Source organism: Ailuropoda melanoleuca, chromosome 1 (assembly GCF_002007445.2).
Source record: "Ailuropoda melanoleuca isolate Jingjing chromosome 1, ASM200744v2, whole genome shotgun sequence".
NCBI classification, from domain to species: Eukaryota; Metazoa; Chordata; class Mammalia; order Carnivora; family Ursidae; genus Ailuropoda; species Ailuropoda melanoleuca.
This window is the reverse complement of record NC_048218.1, coordinates 205,348,295-205,370,333: the sequence shown is the minus strand read 5'-3', so window position 1 is coordinate 205,370,333 and position 22,039 is coordinate 205,348,295. Positions and strand designations below refer to the sequence as shown.

The following is a 22,039-nucleotide window of genomic DNA, read 5'->3' as shown; positions in this document are numbered from 1 at the left end:
CAGCGTCTGCCCCGCTTTCCGCTGTGTCCCCGGCCCCTGGCAGTGCCTCGGCCGAGACCGAGAGGTTTCTGGTACGGGTGAGCCTAAGACTGGTTTGCCTGAGCACACGGGGCTCATGGCCCTGTGACGGTGCCTCTTGTCAGGTGTATGAGTTTCGTGTCAAAGAATCGAGTATCATAGCTCCCGCTCCGGCCGAGGATGTGGACACCCCCCCGAGGAAGAAGAAGAGGAAACACCGGTAAGCCTGCGTGCGGCCGTGCGAGGGCGCAGCCTCCGTCCGGCCACGGACCCCGGAGTCGTGCTGGCCTCGGCGCTTGTGCGTCGTCTCCCTTAAGCCTGCAATAGACTTGGTGTGTGGAGAGTCCTAAAAATGACGGTCACCATGCTGCAGTTTAGTTAAGGAAACCTGGTTAGGAGCTTCTGCGGTAAAGGCTCCACTTGCTCTAAGAGGGATCTCGGATGTGGCCCTGGGCCGGCATCTTGAGGGCTGATGGGAGGTGATGGGAGGGCTGAGCTGGCTTTCATTCTAGGAGCCCGCGTTCTCCAGGTGCGGGGTTGCTTTCTGGTCTCCACAGACACCCCGCTTTCAGCCTGGTGAAGGTCACCTGTCACAGGGGCTCGTGCGGAGTGAGGAGCCCGGGGAGGGTTTTCGGGCAGACTTCTTTTGTCAGTGTAGAGCCGGAAACCACGCCTGTCCGCTCACCTTTCCTCCGGCCCACACGGTCTGGGGAGAGCAGCACGGTCGGCTAAGGGTGAAGGACGACACTTCAGCTCTGCGCAGGCTCACATTCCCTTTATGGACGGTGGGACTAACTTAATTTAGAACTGGAAGAACATAGTTTTCCCCACAGGAATTTAGGCTTTAGTAGAGATAGCTGCATCTCTTGGTTGAATTCTGATCATATAGCTCAGTGGAATGACTACAGATGCCTGAAATTAGACACATGCTATTATTTCAGGCTCACCCACTTCAAGTGAACCCAGGTAGACGTGGCCTGCCACGGAAAGCCAGGGCCGGAGGGGCTGGCTCCCCCGGGGCGGCCCGCGCTCCCGCAGAGGCAGCGGGGGGTGAGCCCTCCTGTGTGGTTAAGAGCAGACCCTCGAACAACATGGGGCCACTTAATATGTGTTTTCTGGTCCTGCACGTATAGTTTCTCTGTATTTTCTCTCTAGCTTACTTTATTGTAAGGACAGTATATGATACGTGTGACATAGAAAATCTGTACCAATCAGTTACTAGTGAGGCTTATGGTCCACAGGCTGAGTTTTTGGGGAGTCAAAACTTACATGCAGATCTTGGGGGGGATGGTGTGGGATGTTCACACCCCCAACCCCACCTTGTTCAAGGGTCAGCTGTTCTTGGACTCAAAGCGCTGTTACACTCGGGGCCCACGCTGACCTTCTCAGTAGCTTCTGTTGGATTTCTGCTGTCACGTACTCCCTGGCTGCACAAAGATGACCTGAGTTTTGTGTTTTGCAGGTTGTGGGCTGCACACTGCAGAAAGATACAGCTGAAAAAGGGTTAGCATCTTTCTGTTCACTTTCATAATTCAAAATGTTTACTCGTTTAACAATAGTAACTGGATTAGTGTTTGGGGTAGTCTGATGTAATTGACTTCTGTACCTTAAACCCATTTAGATGGAGGATGTCTGCTGATTAGCGTCCAGTTAGTCCTCTGGTGCAGCAGGAGCGGGTCAGCCAGTGAGGGGAGTCCTCTGGACTCGCCAGGCACGTGGGGGGTGGGAGGCAGTAGCTGCCATCACCGCGCACACAGCACGGAAGACATGCTGCCAGCCAGTGTACCGGGGAAGGACACGTTCTTGCTCGTGGTGTTTGACTGCCTCTGGATTGAGCTGTGTGTTCTCTCCTTACGCAGATGGCTCCTCGAACCACGTTTACAACTACCAACCCTGTGACCATCCACGGCAGCCTTGTGACAGTTCGTGCCCTTGCGTGATCGCACAAAATTTTTGTGAAAAGTTTTGTCAGTGTAGTTCAGAGTGTAAGTATTTGCTTTGATGAACTGCATGAAAATTAGAGGCTTTTGGGCAGCAGTTTAAAATAGTAAATGACAGCATAGCAGCTCTTGCTTGTTTCCCTTTTTTAGCTTTTTAGGAAATGCATTTATTCTATAAGGATTTATGGGGCGCTGGTGGCCAGCGCGTGTCTGTGGGCAGATCAGGCAGCACCGGATCGTTTAAATTAAATCATAGTCAAGTTGGCACAGAACGTAAAGGGCATCTAGCCGGGTCCCAGAAGTGGTCAGCATGCTGGGCGCAGAAGTCACCGTCGAGGTGACTCTCAGCATTTAACGGAATGGCACAGGCAGCTTGGACACCAAGAAGGGTCTAGCACTGCAGACCCAGAGAAGGGTCACAAGCCATGGCTCTTCTTTCGTCTAAACCCTTCCTTCACACCCACTTTATAAATCAAAGAGCTTTTCCATACGCGTGCCACCTGACAAATACGAATGGAAAGCCAGGAGCTCAGTGGCGCTCGTTTTCAGTAGTGACAGCTCTTCCTTCCTGTCCCTTCAGTTTCCTCTCGGGTCCGGGTGGGGGAGGGGGGTCCGGGGGTGAGGGGACCTGACAGAGTCCAGGCTCTGCACGCTCCCAGACCCACAAGGCTCGCAGATGATGAGGACCCTCTTCCCGAAGGTCAGAACCGCTTCCCCGGCTGCCGCTGCAAGGCTCAGTGCAACACCAAGCAGTGCCCGTGCTACCTGGCCGTGCGCGAGTGCGACCCGGACCTCTGCCTCACCTGCGGCGCCGCCGACCACTGGGACAGCAAGAACGTGTCCTGCAAGAACTGCAGCATCCAGCGCGGCTCCAAGAAGGTGCGCTTGCCTCCCCCGCCAGCCGCCGGCTCGTCGCCGCTGCTCGCTAAAGCGAAGGGAGTCCCGGGTGCCACGGTGGCGGGGGGAAGATGGGGCTTGGAGGGGAAGACCTAGGCGGTCAGTCCTCTTGTTTTCGACGGGACACCCTCCCCTGCCGACACCAGCCCCGGATGACAGCAGAGGCAGGAGAGGCATTTTTCTAGTTGTACACAGGCCCCGTGGGAGTAGATGCGTTCCCGTTAGAACAGAGAGGCACGTTCCCAGCTTAGGGTCCGGAGCCGTCCTAGCACGTAACTGGGGTCACTGCCAGCGCTGGCTGGCCGGGCTCAGGGGTTAGGTGATTTTCTTACACTAGGTTGTGAATTTCGTCCTCACGTCACAGTGATGCTGGGACAGTCCCCAAGGCCCCCCGCTCAGTCCTCACCATCTCCTTTCCCCCCGCCCCATACTCGTCTATGTTCGGAAACCGTTCACGTTGACACACCTTTGCAGACTGCTTGGAGAACTGACACAGGGGAGAACATACTTTTTGTCAACGGGGTTTCATTTGCTTAATGGTAGGACCAAAGATGGCTTTACTTATAAAGGAAGCTGTGCTTTTCCAATACCTGGGAAGCTGGCCCCTTGGTTTGGGGTGCTCAGAGCTCTCCTGCCGACAGCGTCTGGTTGAGTGACTGCTCTGGAACGGGGCCGAGGACGGACGGCGGGTCATCGTGTGGCTCACGTGTCAGCACTGCGTCTCTGCTCCTTTGCTGATGTGGTTGTGCACGTGTTCTTCTCTAGCATTTGTTGCTGGCGCCATCCGACGTGGCAGGCTGGGGCATCTTCATCAAAGATCCCGTACAGAAGAATGAATTCATCTCGGAGTACTGTGGAGAGGTAAGGCGAGGGGGACCCCGTTTCAGGACGGTGTACACGGATCCCATGGATTCGTGTGGGATCCTATGTAACTTTGCTTGGTTTTGGGCTGAAGTCATTGGATTAGAAGCAAATTAATAAAAAATGCCTTTTCAGCCTGGACTGAACTCCTGCTTGTGGGTTTGGCTTGCTTGGTAAATAGACTGCTTCAGTCCTTGTCACATTTAGCACTTATCATCTGGGGACAAGGGGAGAACAAGAGCTTTGTGCTGTACAGTCTGCCCTACTTAAGCCACGGCCTAACTGCTAAGAATCTAGGAACGACAGTGTCATTAATCATATGCCTTTTTAGTTGTAGAGTTAGGGAAAAACCATCAGGCTGGCTTCATTTTTGGAATTAACCCCCCCCAGCTTGTATTTTTTCTTTAGTGAAAACACTTGCTTTCTGCAAGCACGGTTCCTTTCGATGTGGAAATGTTAGTTCTGAGTTGAAGTCCTTAAAAGATCCTGGTTGTGAAACACCAGCACGTAGCCTGAATGGGGGCCGGTGTGGGGAGGCCAGCCGCAGGGACAGGTTGTGGGGATCCCTCCCGAAGGTCTCATTCTCCCGAGGAGCTTGTGTGCGTGCCTGTCAGTCTCAATCACCTAATGCAAAGCAGCCTTACCCTCTGCCTTTCTTTTTAGATTATTTCTCAAGACGAAGCAGACAGAAGAGGAAAAGTGTATGATAAATATATGTGCAGCTTTCTGTTCAACTTGAACAATGGTACGTTTGACTTGGGCTGTCTGGTTCCTGGGCGGCAGCCGGGAGCCCTCTGCTGCTTGGAGTCTGGACTCAAAGGCACAGGGCTCCAGTGTGGGAGCGGGGCCAGGGAGCACTTCACCTACAAGCTCCTGGGATCCCTCACTCCCTGGCACAGGCCTAGGAAAGGGCTGTTTGTCTGCAAGCCAACAAGGTTGGACCAGATGGTTCGGAGCCATCTGCCTCTGGGGCCGCGCCAGGCTGCTCCGAGCTTGCTGCCGCTGCTGTCCTGCTGCGCTCCTGACCACCCGGCTGTGGGGTCCACTTGGCCCCCTGCCTCTGTGTCATTAGTGCTGCGACTGACCTGGGAAGGGGCTGGAGCTCCGAATCGTGCCGCCTCTCCCAGACTTCCGTTGGGTGTTCTCCAAGGCCTGTGAGAATAGGGGAGCGGGTTTTTAGATGACGTTCTCAGGGAGAGGACATCAGGCCGCAGTGGGTATTGCTGCTGGTGGTGGGGGGGGGCAATGAAGAAAACGCCTGACCTCCAACCTCAGAGTAACTCAGCTGGGACATGCAGCATATGGTCTTTGTGTGAACACGCGCCACAGAGAGTGGAAAGAAAAACGTAATTTCAGATGTGAAATGCTTATTCTTGAAGTTAGGAGTTTCTATTCCATGTTTGTAAAGGCAAGTCCTGGAGAGCTAGAGCCAGGGGCAGCTCCGGAATTGTAATGACTTCGTGTTGACAGAGCCAGGACTGGAATGGTTCACTAGATGTTGCTTATTTTTCTTCTTTTTTTAGATTTTGTGGTGGATGCAACCCGCAAGGGTAACAAAATTCGTTTTGCAAATCATTCAGTAAATCCAAACTGCTATGCAAAAGGTAGGTGCTAAGGGAGCCGGCTTTCCCAGCAGCACCTCTTCCAGACCAGTGGTGGGGGGCGGAGCAGCCCTGGGCCTGAGGAGGGTGACGTGCGTGCGAGTCTTCAACTCACTGACACCAGCGTGTTTCTCTTTCCAGTTATGATGGTTAACGGCGATCACAGGATAGGGATTTTTGCTAAGAGAGCCATCCAGACTGGTGAAGAGCTGTTTTTTGATTACAGGTTGGTAACAGCTTCTCTCTAGTGTGACCTGGACAAAGGCGGTCTTTTTGCTCTTTGTCGATCTTCCACTCTTACAGGGATTCATCCGATTATCTGTCAGGGGCTGTACCTTCTTGGTAATGTAGTTCCCACTACACAAGGAATGGTTATTTTTGAAACACAGGCATACCTCAGCTAGTGCGGGTTCGGTTCCCAACCACTGCAGTAAAGTGAGTGGTAATCTTTCTGCTGCTGGAGGGTCTCGGCCGCGCTGCCGACCCATCAGGGGTGCTGGGCGCTGGAGGCCGGCGGCGCGGCCGTGCAGGTTCGTAAGACAAGCGTGCGGTTCGCCGCCTCGACGGCTCGTCCGTCACGGTTTCTCTGCCGCGGCCGGTGCTGCCNTGACGGCCATTTTACCCGCAGTAGAACTGCCTTCAGAATTGGAGTCCGTCCTCCCGAGCCCTGCCGCTGCCTNCACTGCCTTCAGAATTGGAGTCGTCCTCCCGAGCCCTGCCGCTGCCTCGTCGGCTGAGCTGCGGTCACGTTCTCGATCCTCGGTGGTCGTTTCAAGCATCGTCTCGGCGTCTCCGCCAGGACGAGCCGCATCCCAGGAAGCCCCTTGCTTGGCGCGGCCCGAAGCAGCGGCTCCTCGTCCGCTCACGTTCGGTCCGGACTCTGCAGCAGCTCCGTGCCCTCTTCGGGCTCCACGCCTGGTTCTGTCCTCTGGCTGTGTCTTAGTTGTTGCGTTTCTAGAGCACAGACGGAGGGGACTTAGCATCAGTCTTAAGCACCCTAGGGTTTTCAGAAGGTCACCGAGCACCGGCTCCTGCTTCAGGTCACCAGGCGCGTTAGCCCCTCACGGGAGGGTCCGCCTGTCCTTTGAAGCTTGAAGCCAGACTGCCTTCTCCTCTCCGGCTGTGAAAGTCCTCGCTGGCGTCTCCTCCAAGAGCAGGCTGTCTCGTCTAAGCGGACAGTCTGTGGTTTAGTGCGGCCGCCTTCATCGGTGATCTTAGCTGAAGCTTCTGGAAAGCTCGCTGCTTCACCTTGCGCTCCTGTGTTACAGGGACGGCGTCTTTCCTTGAGCCTCCTGATGCGGCCTCCGCCAGCTTCAGACGTTCCTTCTGCAGGTCCTCACCTCTCGGCCGTCCTAGAACGGGGGAGAGTCCGGGCCTGGCTCTGGATGAGGCTTTGGCTTAAGGGAGCGTGTGGCTGGTGTGGTCTCCTGGGCAGACCACTGCCCCTTTCTCCACGCCGGCAATAAGGCTGTTTCCCTTATCATTAGTGTGTTCCCTGGAGTAGCACTTCAAAAAAGTTTACTTACCTTCTATACCCCACATGGGGCTTGAACTAACGACCCCAAGACCAAGGGTCACATGTTCTTCCGACTGAGCCAGTCAGGCGCCGTTGGAGTAGAACTTCTGGTTTCTTTTTGCGAATTTTTCCTTTGCATCGATGACTTGGCTCACTGAGGCAGGAGGCCTTGTGTATGGTGTATCTTGGTTTTCAACAGGCCTTCCTCGTTGAGCTTAATCTGTTCTCGTTTTTGATTGAGAGGGAGGGTCCTAGGACTCTTCCTTTCACTTGAACACTTAGAGGTCACTGCAGGGGTACCAGCTGGCCGGATTTCAGTAGTGTTGTGTCCCGGGGACTGGGGAAGCCGGAGGAGAGGCAGGAACAGCCAGCTGGTGGAGCAGTCAGGACGCACCTGACGTTTCTCCCTCACATCCATCATTTCATGGGGGTGCAGTTCGTGGCTCCCCAAAACAATGACAGCAGTGACATCCAAGATCACCGATCACCTTAACAGGTATAATAATGAAAAAGTCTGAACTATTACAAGAACAAATGAACAAAATGTGGGAGACGTGAAGTAAGCAAATCCTGTTGGAAAAATGGCGCCGCCAGACTTGGTCGAGGCAGCGCTGCCACGAGCCTTCGGTGTGTGTGGGGGAAGGTACTTGTGAAGCAATAAAACGAGGCCTGTGTGATAAAAGAATGCAGACAGCCCGTGTTGGAGCTGCTGATGTCGTGCTGACCCGTCTGGCTTCTTGCAGGTGCACTTTCGAAAAGAAAGGGGAGCTTGCTGCATTTGCATCGGTTTGCAGAGGGCCTGCCGTCGAGGTCGTACTGGGTTTCTAACATCGGTGTATTTACACTGACTGCATTCTTTTTAATTGCTCACGTCCTCAGCTCCTCCTCAGCACTTACTGCTTTAACGGTTAAGGCCTGCTTGGCCTGTTTCTTACCTGGTCAGCGTCGGGGTCCTCTCTGGGGAGTCACAGGACGCTGAGGACACGTGGCCCCCCCGTGGGCTTCACACAGGCCTCAGGCTGGCAGTGTAGTCAGGCTCTGGGGGGTAAGTTGACAAGAACGTATATTTAAAGGCAAGCAGAGGACGGTGTAGCTAAATAAATCCCGTGGCTGACTAGTTGTCCCCTTACGAAGCCTAACTTTTGAGAATTGAGACGAAGGCCTTGTGTAGCCGTGCTTCATGGTGACCTGCCGCACTGAAGGCCGCCTCGAAACCACCCCTGATGGGAGCTGAGGAAGCCCCCCTCCTGCAGGGAGGTCACCGCCGCCCCAGGCTTCCTTTGAGGGGGCCCTGAGGCCCACGCTCCTCGTCAGGCCACCTGTTTGCCTGGCCCTCGGGGGCGGGGGCTGCTCTCCGCCCTCTTCACCAGGGCCCCATCACCCTTCTTTCTAAGGCCTCCCCGGTGCCAGGCCTCGTAGTGAGGTGCGGACCTGCCCTGGGAAGCAGTGTCTCAGGGCCGGCGGGGAGCCGGGGAGGCTGGTGCGCTTCTCAGCTAGACTAGAACCAGCGCCCCGGCCGCAGGCGTCGCCCCCTGCCGCCGAGACAGTGCGCGCACAGCGGACAAGCAGGCGTGACTGTGGGACGCTCAGCTGTGCGACGCCCGCTCACGGCTCTCTCGTGCTCTTTCAGGTACAGCCAGGCCGACGCCCTGAAGTACGTGGGCATCGAGAGAGAGATGGAAATCCCTTGACGTCTGCTACCTCACCCCCCTCCTCTCCGGAACAGCTGCCTTAGCTTCAGGAACCTCGAGTACTGTGGGCAACGTAGAAACATGCAGTTTGAAATTCTGAATTTGCAAAGTACTGTAAGAATAATTTATAGTAATGAGTTTAAAAATCAACTTTTTATTGCCTTCTCACCAGCTGCCAAGTGTTTTGTACCAGTGAATTTTTGCAATAATGCAGTATGGTACAGTTTTCAACTTTGAATAAAGAATACTTGAACTTCCCCTGTTGTTGGGTCATTGATGGTATGGATCTGTCTGCTGACGGTAGAAAAAGACTGCGTCTCTAAAAGGAGCGCACACTCACCTTCAACTCCCAGGCTCGCTCGTCCTCCTGTGAATCTTAAATATAATTGGGCAGATTAGTGTTCATAGGCGATAGTAACAAACATAAAATATATATTAATGTAACACACATATACAGGATACATAACAGATGTATGTAATTGACAATCTGCCTAATTATAACACCACTATTGCCTGTTAGTAAGTGAAAGATGCCTGTCGGTGACGAAGCCCATGGGGCGGGCGGGTCCCAGCGGTCCAGCACACGAAGCCTGTGAGCCTCTCTCCCTGTAAAATCACAGCAGGACCAGCTGGCTACAGCTCTGAACTCCGTGAAAGGTCTAGACACAGACGCTGAGAAACCCAGCAGTGTCAGCGAGATTCCTTTCCTACCTCTGGAAGGTGATGGGTATGACCAAACTCGTTTTCTTTCTTGAAGAAAAGATGAAGTAGAAAAACCCCCAAACCCTCAAGGCCATGGGGTGCTTGCTCCCTGGACCCTGAGAGCCGTCATCAGTCTGGGGTATAGCTGCCATTTCTGGAGTTACACGTTTGTTGATTTACATAATGTGATAATGTGAAATGTAATTAAAACCTACCTTTCCAATGACGCAAACATTGACAAGACTCTGGTCTCCGCTGCGTCGATGCATCAGCCGTAGCAACGCCAGCCCTGAAATAAAGGTAGTTTGCCACTTTGCTTCGGCAACGAGAAGACCTGGCCTCGGGTGCTCTGCTCTCCTACGTGCTGCTCTTCTGTTCTCGGCGGTGTTTCGTTTCGTTTTGCAGGACACGGTGAGAGGCCGCTGATTTCCTCCACATCCCCCCCCCCAGCCCCAGGCGCTTGCACGTACGGGCCCGCCCTTGGCATTCGATGGGAACACAGCCCATTCATTCTCACGCAGCTGGGAACCTGCCCCATAGGCGCTCCGGACGGGGAGCTGCTTCGAGTCCCCGCTTTTCTGCTGCTGACTGCTCCCAGCCCGTCCCTGGGTGTCAGCAGCTGGGGGTGGGTCCTTGAGTCCAGAGAGGTCCTGTTCACTCAGGACACCAGAGACCCACATGCATCCTGCAGACAAAGTAAAAATTCTCATGGACAGCCGTCATTTTGAGCACCGCACAGTGAGCTTTTCCTACCAGGATTTGAAGAGCGCCTCTCCCGTGTCCTGCTGACTCCATGAACACAGACTCTCTGACCAGGAGTACTGGACAGGCGCCCAATCACATGGACATGGGGCATCTTGACTCTGATCTGGCCTGCTTTCGATTTCCCTTCATAAAGGGGCAGGGGCAGTCCACAGAGCTGGACATATAAGGTATTCAAATACCCAATTAACAAAGCCAAAAAGGGGAAAAGCTAAGTTTAAAAATTGAGCGCTCCCCCTCCCCGAGCCCTCCACTGGGAGGTGTATGTGTGCAAGCCTGGTGCTTATTTCCCTACCGGAGAAAAATCTAGGACTAAGGAGGACGACTCCAGGAGTCAGGTACCGTCCCAGGATAAAGATGTGTTTCCGATAGTTTAGGACTAGCCTGCGTTGTTCACAGCCTGACAACAGGTTGCCCCATTGGCCAATTTCCGTGCTCGCACTGGTCATAACCACAGGCAGATGACCCAAGGCTGAAACGACGGTCTCAACACCTGCGTCCGGGCAGCCCCTCGCCCACAGGCCAACCCACCGGCAGAGCTGAAGGCATCTAACATTCTGCTTGGCAAAATTATTTTCAATCAGTATTTAGTAGTTTCTTAAACACAAACTATAATCACCTACCTAGAAGCTGCTTAATTATTTTTCAGTATTCTCTTGGTTTATTCACTCTCCAGCCTTCACAGCACCCATTCAGTGATGCCGAGTCCTGCTCCTGCGTCCGCCCGGATGGTTGGCAACTGTCCTCGTCCCCACAACTGCGTGTGAACAAACACAGTGAGTAATTTAGGTGTGGACGGAGGTCATCAAGAAAGGCTCCTGATGTGAACATTTCCCGAGAGCTTCGGTATCTTGTCGAACACCCGAAGTGCTCTGGGCTTTTACTGGAAGTACCGGAAGGTGCGCACACGTCAGCCCCTGTGGGACGGGCCTCGAGCGCGGGCTGTGTTGGCTCCTGGCATTAGAACGGGTCCAACAGATCCGGCGGGTAGAGCCTCTGATGTGACCCGCACCCCCAGGAAGGCGGTTTGAAGAAAGTCCACACTCACCTGTGACGGCAGGTCCCTGTCTGGGTGGCACTGGGCAGGCGCATGAGCTGGGAGAGGAGGTTCAGGCAACAGATGCAGGTCACCCCGTCAGCCGAGTTACTCTGAGCTCTAAAAACTGTCTTCATCACAAGGGGGATTCAATTCAGAGATGGGGGGCAGCCCGTGAGATTTTTCATCTGGGCGGGAGGAATCTGAATTCTTCCAAAGGAACATTAGATACCAGTGTTCAGCAGGGACACAGGCCTTCTTAGAACGCTCAGTCGACAGAAGCAGCTTAAATCGCAGGCGCCCCTCCACCTGCTGTTCCCTGGCCCGTGCCGCGTGGAGCTGAGCGGTCGTGTTCCCGCCACCCTCCCACAAAGGCGAGTGAGCGACAGGCAGCGGTCTGTCTACACAGAACCCGTGACCCCACAGGCTGCTAAGGCCCTCCCGCACCGCTCTCCTCCCTGGGGGAGAGGAAACTGTCCCCTCAGGCCACGGGCTCCACGGCCTGGACCCCGGTGGGATTCCTTCAACCTGCAGACCTGTGCCGCAGGCCCTGGGGACGCCTGGCCTCTTCCCGGAGGCAGCCTCGGCCGCCGCTCCTGGACGAGAACTGCCGTCGGGGGCGCGGGTTTGCTAGGCTCGGGTGGCCTGGGGAAGAAAGGCAAGACGCGTGCACGGCTCTCCACACACCCGCACGACGGTGCGCCCACCGGAGAGGGGCCCGACTCACCCGTTTGCCGGCCGCGGCTCCCGCCGTGTGCCCCCGGCGTCCTCGCTCCATCCTGGATGGGCTCAAGACGCTGGCCTGGTCTCACGAAGGGTCTCCCACCTTCGGCGGAACAACACAGGGCTGGAAGGGGCTCCGTGGGGTTTGCGGCGTGTTTACCCCAGAAGCAGGTAAAGGGACGGTGTGGGGCAAGGCCAGCACGCACCGGGAGCCATGGGCACCCCAGCGTCTGGTGCGGGGGGGGGGGCTGCTTTCTGCCTGGTTTATGGTGGGAATCTCTAAAACCGCGACAGATACACTACAGACACCGAAAACTGGGATATGAACACGGTCTGTTACTGTTCTTTTTACCGATTTAAACAAACCTGCCCGTGCCGAATGTTCCAAGAAACTGCGGGAACTGCACTGCTGCGTCTTCCACGTGTGTCACCGAGCCTGGGCATGGGCGGAGGTGCAGGTGCTCCTGTCCCTGGAGGAGGCTGGGCCGCAACCCACGGGTCCGGAAGCCGTGCTGCTGAGGCCACGAGGAGTCTCTGCCACCGTCTCCCTTTTCCTTCTGTCCCCTGGCCAGGAAGTGACTGCAAAAGGGGCTTGATAGTGTGAGACAGCCGGTGCCGTGCGGCCTAGAGCGCAGGCGGGGCCGGGCTCCTGCCACTGTCCTGGGCCGGGGGTGGGGGCCGTCTTACCAGGAGGAGCACACGTGCTCATCCCAGACTGCAGCCTGTGTGCATGAGCCACCGCGGGAAGCAGAGGCCAAGTGAGCACGCACGTGGGCCGGTGGCCGTGGGGACAGGACGGCAGGGAGTGGGCTGGGCGCCCGCACCGACTCTGTTCCCAGCCGGCGCCAAGCCCCCTCCTCTGCCGCGGGCCCTGCAGGGGGAGGGGGTTCTTCCCACGACGCGGGCGGGACGAACCCACGGAGTCCTCCTAAGTGGCCAAGAGAAGCAACACGCAGTTGCGTTCAAACTGCGGCGAGAAGTCCCAGAAAGGAGCGCGTGCGTGTGGGCGGCAGACGACAAGGGGCTTAGAGTTTTAAGAGCTGAAAAACATTTTCAGTCTGAAGAATGCAGCCTCGCAGACGACAGGAGGACACGGGGTTATAAATCCGCACAATCGTTGTCTCTTTTATTTACGTGTAGACATTAGTAAAACTTAAAACAAAACCAAATGCGACTTGTACAGAAATCCTTTAATTTTCTTTATTTTCACACATTAAAAAATGAAACACACTATACAAATGGTTTTTCATAGCAGATTACACGTGGGTCCGTTCGACTTGCTCTCAAAGTGCTGCCAACATCGTAATGCCGAGGACAGCGGCTCCCCCCGTAGCCCATGTATGGATTTGAATGCAGTAGCATGCAGCCCTCAGCAGGGGAGGCTCGAGTCCCCTCTGTTCTTAAATTAGGTTAAATGGCGTCGGTGTCCGTATTTACAGACTTGAAATGTTTCAATCCTGAGCAGTTCTGATGTACACCTGAGACCAGCGGGTGGGAGTCTCGGTCTCAGTTTTAAAAAGGGAGGTCCAAATGGTGGCAGGCTGGCTGCTGTGAACTTGAGCTGTTCTTCTCTCCACCAGGGACTATTCGCTGTGGGTCGCACAGTCAGACCCTTCTAGAAGGGTTAAGCCAAGTAACTGTAGGTGTCCTTTTCACCATCGACTCGCTCCAAATATTCTTTCTCGATCAGAATGTCAATGCATTTCTGGGCATTATTTTAAAAAAGGGAGAGGTAGTGAAAGGGGAAGAAAAATACATTTATTATCAGAACAGAGATGGCCACCCTCACCAAGGATGGTCCCCCCACCCCCCGAGAGCTCAGTCAGGGAGCACCTTCACCCCCTGTGCCCCGACGGCATGCGGCTTTACTGCCCGGGCAGCCAAGACCTTGCTTTCCTGAATGGGAAAGCGCCCATTTCCTCAACGTCCCTGCTGAGAGGTGCCTGCGTCCCTCTAGAGCCAGCCCGGGGCCACGGGCTCTCAGCGCCCCGGCGACGGGGCCAGGCACTGCGCAAGCCCACCCGCTCCCGGCCACGCGATCCCAGGAGGTAGAGGGTTCTCCCAACTGTGGGGAGTCAGCTCTCAGCTACTGCCCGCGGGGGCTCCACACTGGCTGCTGCTCACCCGTGTGGTCTCAAAGAGACGCCGGGTTCTATTTTCAACAACCTACTAGACACGAGGGAAGCGGGGTCGCCCGGAGCTGCGGTCCGCACACACGGGGGAGGACATGCAGCAGCGAAGATGCACACGCCACAGACAAGCTACCGCCCAGACGAGCCCCCCACACGGGACGCGGAGCGCATCCTCGGTGGACAGCGCAGAGCGGGAACGCTCTAGAAGCCGCTTACACAGAGTTCTGAGGGAGGCGGCCCTGCTGTGGGTGCTACAGACGGGCCAGAGGTGACTGCGCGGGAGCAGAGCTACTGGCTAGCAGGCGGCAAGGGGGGAACTTCTGGAATGCTGGTCACGTTCTAACCTCTTCCTTTGGGTCTTGGCTGTACAAGTGTATTTACTTTGGGAAAATCAGCCAACTGAACACTTAGGATTTGTGCACGGCTCCGCAGATGCAGATTTCAATAAAAAGTTTAAAAATTAAACCTATTTTCCTCTGTAGAAACCTGGTATGTAGAAATAAGCCGAGTTCCTTCAGCCTAGTTTCTGTTACACTTTTTTTCTTCTAAAATAGTAATGCCCGTGCTTCCGCGAGGCGGTTCCTGTACCTTGATGACGGGGACCCGCGGTTTGAACCTGGAGGACAGCTGAGTGAGCACTTCCCCGAGCAGCTGCTGGTGCTTCAGGACCTTGCGCATCTTCATGATCCGCACGATGGCCGCCTGCGCCGCCCGGGGGAAAACCAGGGCGCCCCACTGTTACGGCCACCCTCGCACACCCAGGACACCAGCCAAGAGGCTGCCGACCTCCCCACGGGACCGTGATTTCAGAAACGCCGACCAATACACGGCAGGTCCGATGTTTCAACTCCAACAGCAGAAACACCGCTGCATTCTGATCTGGTCACTTCACCCACATAGCAAGCACCTCAAATGCGAGAACACTGTCCTCAGAGGCCCAGCGGCCGTCCCCCCGGGACCCCCTGCTCCCGACTTGTCCCTGTATCTGGCTCAGCTGTTCTCCACCCCCGTCAGAAGCCGTCGCCCCCAAACCACAGCCACCGCGTGCCCCACGCGCCAGCCCGGCTTCAATCGGCCGCCGCCTCTGCGAGGGACGCCACGTGACACGGGCCCAGAGTCACCTGGATCAGCAGTTTGCGGTCCTCCTCAATATTTTTGTGTGTGGTTTCTTGCTCCTGCTTCTGTTCGGTTTTCATCGGCACATTGATGTTAACTCTTAACTTCTTACTGCCAAGAAATGAAGGAAACCAATCACTTGCTGTTTCCCAAGACAGGTGCTGAAGGCTTCCGCCTGTTTTCAATCTGTAAGAAGCCCCCGCTCCCGCAGACGAGGGAGGAGGGCATGCGGCCTCCAGCACCCCCGCCCCCGCGAGCCAGTTCGGCCACCACCTCCGGGAGGGCCTCCTCGCCCTGTGGCGGCAGCTTCCCACTCGGCCCGCATCACGGGAGACTCAGCGCCTTCCTCTGCTCTCCCAAATTTTGTCAAATGGAACAGAATCAAGACACTGGACACAGGGGTCCAAACTTTCTCGGGAGCTGTTTTAAGGAACTGCCTGCCAAATGCAGAAATCACGAAAACCTGAGACCGAGCTGAGCGAGGGAACACAGAGGATCCCCAGACAGAACCCCGGCCGGTGCCAGGGCCACCCCATGGGGCGCCGAGCCTCCACCTGCAGCCATGCGGCACATGTGCGAGGTGGGGGGGAGGGTGTCTGTGGTCTACGACCACCTACATAGATTTTCCTTACTTTTTATAACCAAGATATAATTTTATTAAGGTATCTGGCTTCAGTTCCACCTCATCAACATTCGCATTTTCGTCTTCCAGGACCTGTAAAAAGACAACTGTTATGACACGATCTCAGGGAAAGGCTCTGTTCTAGCTTAACATAGAAAAATGCACAAACATACCAGTAACTTTGACTTCAATAAAATCTGTAGGACTTGTGCCAAAATGTCCTGCAATTAAAGAGAAAAAGATAAGTTAAAGAAACAAATGCATTTCTCTTTGCAATAAAAACCACACGCAATCTGTTTTCCTCAGAAACGCAAGTCACCCCAAAAGAAGAATGTACCCAGGGGAAAAAAGACAGGTGAGCTTAAGAGGTCCCCCAAATTCACCACTCTCACCAGCACCTGCTTCCAAGTGAAGCCAGCCCCTTTCTGGCCTTGACCACATAGTAATAAAAGCTGAAGACTCACTTTTAAATGTTAGAAACCACGCTGACCCCTCACTTCAGCCTACAGGAGCTATTCACCCCTCATGCCTGACAGCTCGTCCTGGACACGCACCACCGGAAAGCCCACGTTCAGGGCTCCGGCAAGACTGGGGAGAGCACTCGGCTCCCGAAGCGGCCGTCGAGCCCCTCTGGTGAACGCTAAGCACCACGGGGCGCCTCTGGCCGTTTCCCCGCCTGCAAACACGGATGGTGGGTCACCTCCTGCCTCTCCTTCAGCTTCGGGATCCCACGACACCAGACGGTACCATCTGCCCGAGGGCCAGTCTCCTGGATGCGTACCCGCCCCCACCTCCTACCCCGACGACAGGGCGGCCGCCCCTGCCTTTACGGAAACCCGTTCTGGTCCGAGGACATACACCTAAAGCCACGAAAGCAAGGGGCCTCTGGTCTAGTGACGAGGGCAGACCGCCGAAGCAGGACTGGGACACTGCCCGATGCATCTAGAGGGAGGCGACAGAGGTTTCCCTCGTGAGCCAAATCCGATGGAGGAAGGAGTGTGGAGCAGGGAGGGAGCAGCCGGCCCCATGGGCAAGACGACTCCTGGCTGAGACGGGCGCCAAGGGCAGCGCCCCCCACCCCCAGCCTGTCCTCCTGATGTGAGGACGAATGAGACAGACTCTTATATACAAAGGGGCAGATCCATTTTGTTACTAGAATTTGCAGATGTACTTTGGAATAACTTGAACCATGACCAATAAATAAATGATTTTCCTAACTGACATTCAGTGAGACCAGTATTACCCTGACAGCAAAACCAGACAAAAACTTCCTAAGAAAACAACAGACCAATATCCCTGTGAATGCAGACGTAAAAAGCTTCAAGAAAATACCAGCAAACCAAGCCCACCGGCATATAGAAAATATTATATTCCATGCCCAGGTGGGGGCTATCCCGCAAATGCAAGGTGGCATACGTGAAAAGCACTCACTGTTACCTACCACGTGAACAGACAAAAAGCACATTTTTATCTCAATAGAGAAGAAGCACTTTAACAAAATTCAACACTCTTTCATGATGAAAATACTAAAAAAACCCACAAGAATAGAAGGGAACTCCTTGAATAAAGGGAACCTAAGAAAAACCTACAGCTAATATCATACTTAACAGTAGCAAGCTGCAGTTTTCCCCCCATGATCAGGAACAGAACAAGGATGCCCACTCACAATCACCTCTATTCAACACTGTATCGGAAATTCCAGCCAAAGCAATCAGGCAAGGAAAAATAAAAGGCATCCAAACAGGAAAAGCAGAACTAGCTGTACTTGCAGATGATATGACAGTGTATTAAAAAACTGCTGCAGAATCTTGAAAAAATTAAAAAATGAGTTCAGCCAGGTTGCAAGATACAAGATCAATATGCAATAATTAATCGTATTTCCATATCTAACAACGAACAAACAATTCCATTTGTAACAGCACCAAACACAATACTTAGGAATAAATTTAACCAAAGTGCAAGACTTGCAGACACAAAACTATGAAACACAATTGAGAGAAATGGAAGACAACCGTGTGAGTGGAAAGCCGCTCACGGTCACGAGCTGGAAGCCTGAAAACTGATGAGACAGAGACCCCCCCCCCACCCCGCCGCCCAGCATTCACAGTGGATGCAGACTTTAACAATGGACAAGCGAATTCTGAAATTCATATGGGAATGCAAGGGACCCAGAACTGCCAACACAATTCTGAAAAAGAACAAAGCTGGAGGTCTCAGTTTCAAAACTTACTACAAAACAGCAACCAAGACAATGTGGTACTGTCATTGAGACAGACATAGAGTATGATTATTGGAAAAGAATTGAGAATCCAGAAATAAACCTATCCACCTATGGCCAACTGATTTTCAACAAGGCAGCACCAATCAACAGGGAAGGAAATCTTTGACCCTGAATCAGGCAATGGTTCCTTAGGACACCAAAAGCACAAGTGACAAAAGAAAAAGAGGCTCTCTATACAGAATATATAAAGAATTCTTACAACAAGAAAAAGACAACCCAAATAAAAAATGGGCATGGGCAGAGGATTTGAATAGACACTTCTCCAAAGAATATATACAAATGGTCAATAAGAACCCGAGCAGACACTCAATGTCATCAGTTAGGGAAATGCAAATCAGAACTATGAAGAGGGACTGTTTCATATCCACTACGATGGCTATAATTTTATTTTTTTTAAAGATTTTATTTATTTATTTGACAGAGAGAGAGACAGCCAGCAAGAGAGGGAATGCAAGCAGGGGGAGTGGGAGAGGAAGAAGCAGGCTCCCAGCAGAGGAACCTGATGTGGGGCTCGATCCCATAACGCCGGGATCACGCCCTGAGCTGAAGGCAGATGCTTAACCACTGAGCCACCCAGGCACCCCTATAATTTAAAAAAAAAAAAAGGGGGAATGACAAACGGTGAGGATGTGGAGAAACTGGACCCTCCTACATGGCCAGCGAGCCCCTGAAAGGACGCAGCCATCGTGGGGCAGTGTGGCTGTTCCTCAATGAGTTAAATCCATCACGACTCGGATATTCCACACCCAGCTATGTACCCAAGAAAACTGAAAATATGTTCATACGACGACTTGTACACGAACGTTCACAGCAGTACTATTCCTAATAATTAAAATGTGGACACAACCCAAATGTCTGAACAGATAAACATAATGCAGTCCATCCACATGTTTCAACCACAAAACAACATAAGCGCGATCTCCACGCTATCACATGGAGAAACCCTGAAAGCATGACAGAAAAGGCACATATTAAGACACCATTAACACAAAATGCCCAGAAAGGCAAATGCACAGAGACAGAAAGTAAGTTAATGGTTGTCAGGGGCTGAGGAGCAGAGGACAGTTATTGCTAAAGGCCAATGGGTTTCTTTTTGGGATGATGGAAACGTTCTAGAATTGGACAGTGGTGGTGGCCGTATGACTTTGTGGAAACCCACTGAACTCTCTCAACATACAAATGGTGAATTTTATGTATGTGAAATAGATCTCAATAAGAATATGACTGACAGGAAGAATAACATGGTGATTAAGTGACATTTAAGCTTAGCAGGAAAAGCCTAGCTGGAAAGAGGGTTAAGAATGGATTAAACGAATGAGAAAGCACGTCATGCTCACGTGTGTGCGCATGTACGCACACGTGCCTGGGCAGGTAGGCACAGGTCACACTGAGTTTAAAAATGAAGCTTTTTAAAAAAAATGTGCATCACTTATAACCCTAAGGCAGTAGCTGTTTCCAGTCGAAGGCCTCCACGTCGTCTCCCCGCCCCCCCCATGCTCACGAGACGGAGGCGGCGGCGAGCTGACACCCGCGAGAGGCCAGGAAGCGCGCAGGTACCATTTTGATCTGCGTGCTGTCGGTCAGCTGCTGCACAGCGTAAGCGTCCTCCGTGTTGTACTGAAGCAGGATCGCCATCTGGAAGGTGGACGCCTTTTGAGGCCCCACAAAGAGAGGAAAGAGAAGCAAAATTTAAATGCACGGAGAAACCTCCAAAAGTCCAGAGCTTCTTTACGAAACACAGACTTCCAACAGACGCAAAGAAAAAAGCAGACGTCCGTGAAAGAATACGAAGTGTCACAGCCGCACCGTAACGCGCGTCTTCCTGAAAGACATCATTTCCCGCCTTTCGAACACCGAAATAATTTCGAATGTTCTTCTATGTGTTGTGTATGTAAATACCTGCTGTTTATCATCCACACTCACGGGAATTTTGGTTCTGCCACACACAAGCTAGGATCCCAAGAAAGTCACTTAAATGACCTCGGGCCTCAGTTTCTCCTCTGTCAAACTGAAACGGGTTACACGTAGTTCTTACGGTTCGCTACTTGCTACTGCGGCCAGCACTGAGGGTTATTATTAACATGAAACTGTTCTGCCGAAGGCAAAGGGCTATTATCGTAATTAAATACACAAAACTTCGGCTTCTGGAAGCTACACACTTAGTGTGCGTCAGGAGGGAGCTGTGCCAAACGCTTGTTAAACACGTGATTTCACTTAATTTTCACATCACTTCCGAAGCGTAAGCACTAGCACCCCCATTTTATGGAGAAGGAAACTGAGGCATCACTAAGCCACCTGTCCCTCAGCACGAATGCATCAGGATTCAGCTCATCTGACTCTCAAACCCGGGCTTGTGTGACGACCACAGGACTTTGCCGGAAGCTTAGCTCTGGACTCCGTGGTACCCATCCCTGGATTTCGAGTTCTACAATTTGTCTTATCCTCATTTAGACTTAAGAAAATATATTCCAGGGGCGCCTGGGTGGCACAGCGGTTAAGCGTCTGCCTTCGGCTCAGGGCGTGATCCCGGCGTTGTGGGATCGAGCCCCACATCAGGCTCCTCTGCTATGAGCCTGCTTCTTCCTCTCCCACTCCCCCTGCTTGTGTTCCCTCTCACTGGCTGTCTCTATCTCTGTCAAATAAATAAATAAAATCTTTAAAAAAAAAGAAAAGAAAATATATTCCAAAACAGAAAGGTGATCTTACCTGCAGAGTGTATCTATTTTTGAAGCAGTTGGTTACCAATTCTCCTTTAGACAGTTGATACAACCAAGTCAGTTTTCTGCCGCTGTGACGACTAGCGTAAAAGGCCGTGAACCGCTGGTAACTGCGCTCCAACTGGACAAAAGGACAGACCGCGTCATGTGGGGTAGCTGCCTCACCGCACCCCACAGTCAGCATTTCTCAACACACACACCGCCCCAAGTTTACAGGACAAAATGCTTAGGACATAAAAGTCAAATACAAATGTCAGGTGTCGGACTCATTCAGGCACTCAAGGGTCCCATCTTGAACCATTTCGAACCGTAAGGCACGTCGGTTACCGTCGGGGGGTGCAGCTGGGCACCCAGCAGGCCCTGCCGTCTCTGCGCCCACAAACGTGCTCGCTGGAGCCGCCGCCCCGGCCCCTGCTCACTGCCGCGCGGCCGGCCCGCGGGAAGGCCTTCCGCAGACACCCTGGGGGTCACGGCCAAGCCGCCCTTCTCATTTCTGCTCAGCACTAACAGAACACAAGACAGAGCCACCCTTACCTCCGACGGCAAGGCAAACGTGCAAGACTGCTGGAAGGGCCACGACCCGGAGCTCAGCACCTGAATACTGAAATCCACTGAGGCAGGGAATGAAACGCAGGGGCACAGTTAGTCCCGTGAACCGAACAAGGCTGCCGTTCAAGTAAACGTGGACTGCTTTGTATTAAAAGAAATACACTGAATGAAAAACTGCTTCAGTACGAAACGAAGAACTGACCATTTTCCAGTTATATCGTATCGCTCAATTAAAATGAGTAAGAGGGGAAAGAGCCAGAAACTCTTTTCCTCTAGAGAGGGACAGTTTTTCATCTCACTTCTCGCTCAGACTTGTGACACTGTCGGCTTGCTCTGCTCCGGTCACTTTGGTTTTCTGCGGGGCCTCGGGGCCACTCCAGTGCCCCTGAGCTCACCCAGCATGGGCACCTCTGGAGGGCCCAACTCAGGAAACAAAAACCCCAAATGTAAACAGCTCACTTCAGGATGTTTTGTGTAGCCCTTACGACCGCAAACACACACCCGCCGACACTATATAGAATATATACATAAACCATAATTAGAACAGTAATTCCATCATCACAAACAGCTGAGGAGTCCATTGGCATCCCTGCCAGGTTTAACAATGGGAAGAGTTCTTTAGTTTTGGGGAAAAGTTCCCATTTTTCCTTTAAAAAGACAGCATTACCATGCGAGGATGTCAGCATCATCGGCCCACGACCACAAGCGGAGCGCGGCCTGGCGCCCAGCCCGTCCTCATCTCCACACCAACCCGGAGCCATGAGAGCTCTGCTTAGTCTGACGCTGTCATCTGTACAGCCAAGTCAGTTTCTCGTAATTTAAAAAAAAAAAAAAAAGTGCTAGAAGGGATCTGAACTAAGGTTAAAGAAATTTAT

The 22,039-nt window shown here is 53.1% G+C and overlaps 2 protein-coding genes and 1 long non-coding RNA gene across 12 annotated transcripts in view; 1 reads left to right on the top strand and 2 right to left on the bottom strand.

The window, feature by feature from the left end:
* EZH2 (enhancer of zeste 2 polycomb repressive complex 2 subunit) overlaps positions 1-8,781 on the top strand; it is a 42,112-nt gene extending 33,331 nt beyond the window's left edge. For all 9 annotated transcript variants that reach the window (XM_019804388.2, XM_019804384.2, XM_019804389.2 and 6 more), the window contains exons 12-20: positions 144-238; positions 1,481-1,521; positions 1,878-2,003; positions 2,659-2,837; positions 3,621-3,716; positions 4,380-4,461; positions 5,240-5,320; positions 5,459-5,543; positions 8,464-8,781. In XM_019804388.2, the coding sequence (XP_019659947.1) occupies positions 144-238; positions 1,481-1,521; positions 1,878-2,003; positions 2,659-2,837; positions 3,621-3,716; positions 4,380-4,461; positions 5,240-5,320; positions 5,459-5,543; positions 8,464-8,524 (846 nt within the window). In that variant the 3' untranslated portion in view covers positions 8,525-8,781. The remainder of the gene's footprint in view (positions 1-143; positions 239-1,480; positions 1,522-1,877; positions 2,004-2,658; positions 2,838-3,620; positions 3,717-4,379; positions 4,462-5,239; positions 5,321-5,458; positions 5,544-8,463) is intronic.
* LOC109490304 lies at positions 226-9,662 on the bottom strand. The gene is made up of 6 exons (XR_004619130.1): positions 9,442-9,662; positions 8,865-8,899; positions 7,769-7,871; positions 4,802-4,868; positions 1,625-3,706; positions 226-1,445 (listed from the first exon to the last, which is right to left on the bottom strand). It is a non-coding gene; the product is annotated as an uncharacterized LOC109490304 (long non-coding RNA).
* Positions 9,663-12,916: 3,254 nt separating this feature from the next.
* The window catches only part of CUL1 (cullin 1), a 66,156-nt gene continuing 57,033 nt past the window's right edge, over positions 12,917-22,039 (bottom strand). The window contains exons 14-21 of one of the 2 annotated variants that reach the window (XM_002923770.4): positions 21,150-21,226; positions 20,605-20,736; positions 19,456-19,548; positions 15,791-15,838; positions 15,628-15,710; positions 15,001-15,106; positions 14,468-14,581; positions 12,917-13,452 (exon numbers count right to left, since the gene is read on the bottom strand). In XM_002923770.4, the coding sequence (XP_002923816.1) occupies positions 13,372-13,452; positions 14,468-14,581; positions 15,001-15,106; positions 15,628-15,710; positions 15,791-15,838; positions 19,456-19,548; positions 20,605-20,736; positions 21,150-21,226 (734 nt within the window). In that variant the 3' untranslated portion in view covers positions 12,917-13,371. The remainder of the gene's footprint in view (positions 13,453-14,467; positions 14,582-15,000; positions 15,107-15,627; positions 15,711-15,790; positions 15,839-19,455; positions 19,549-20,604; positions 20,737-21,149; positions 21,227-22,039) is intronic. The other variant, XM_034638972.1, reaches the window with a different exon arrangement.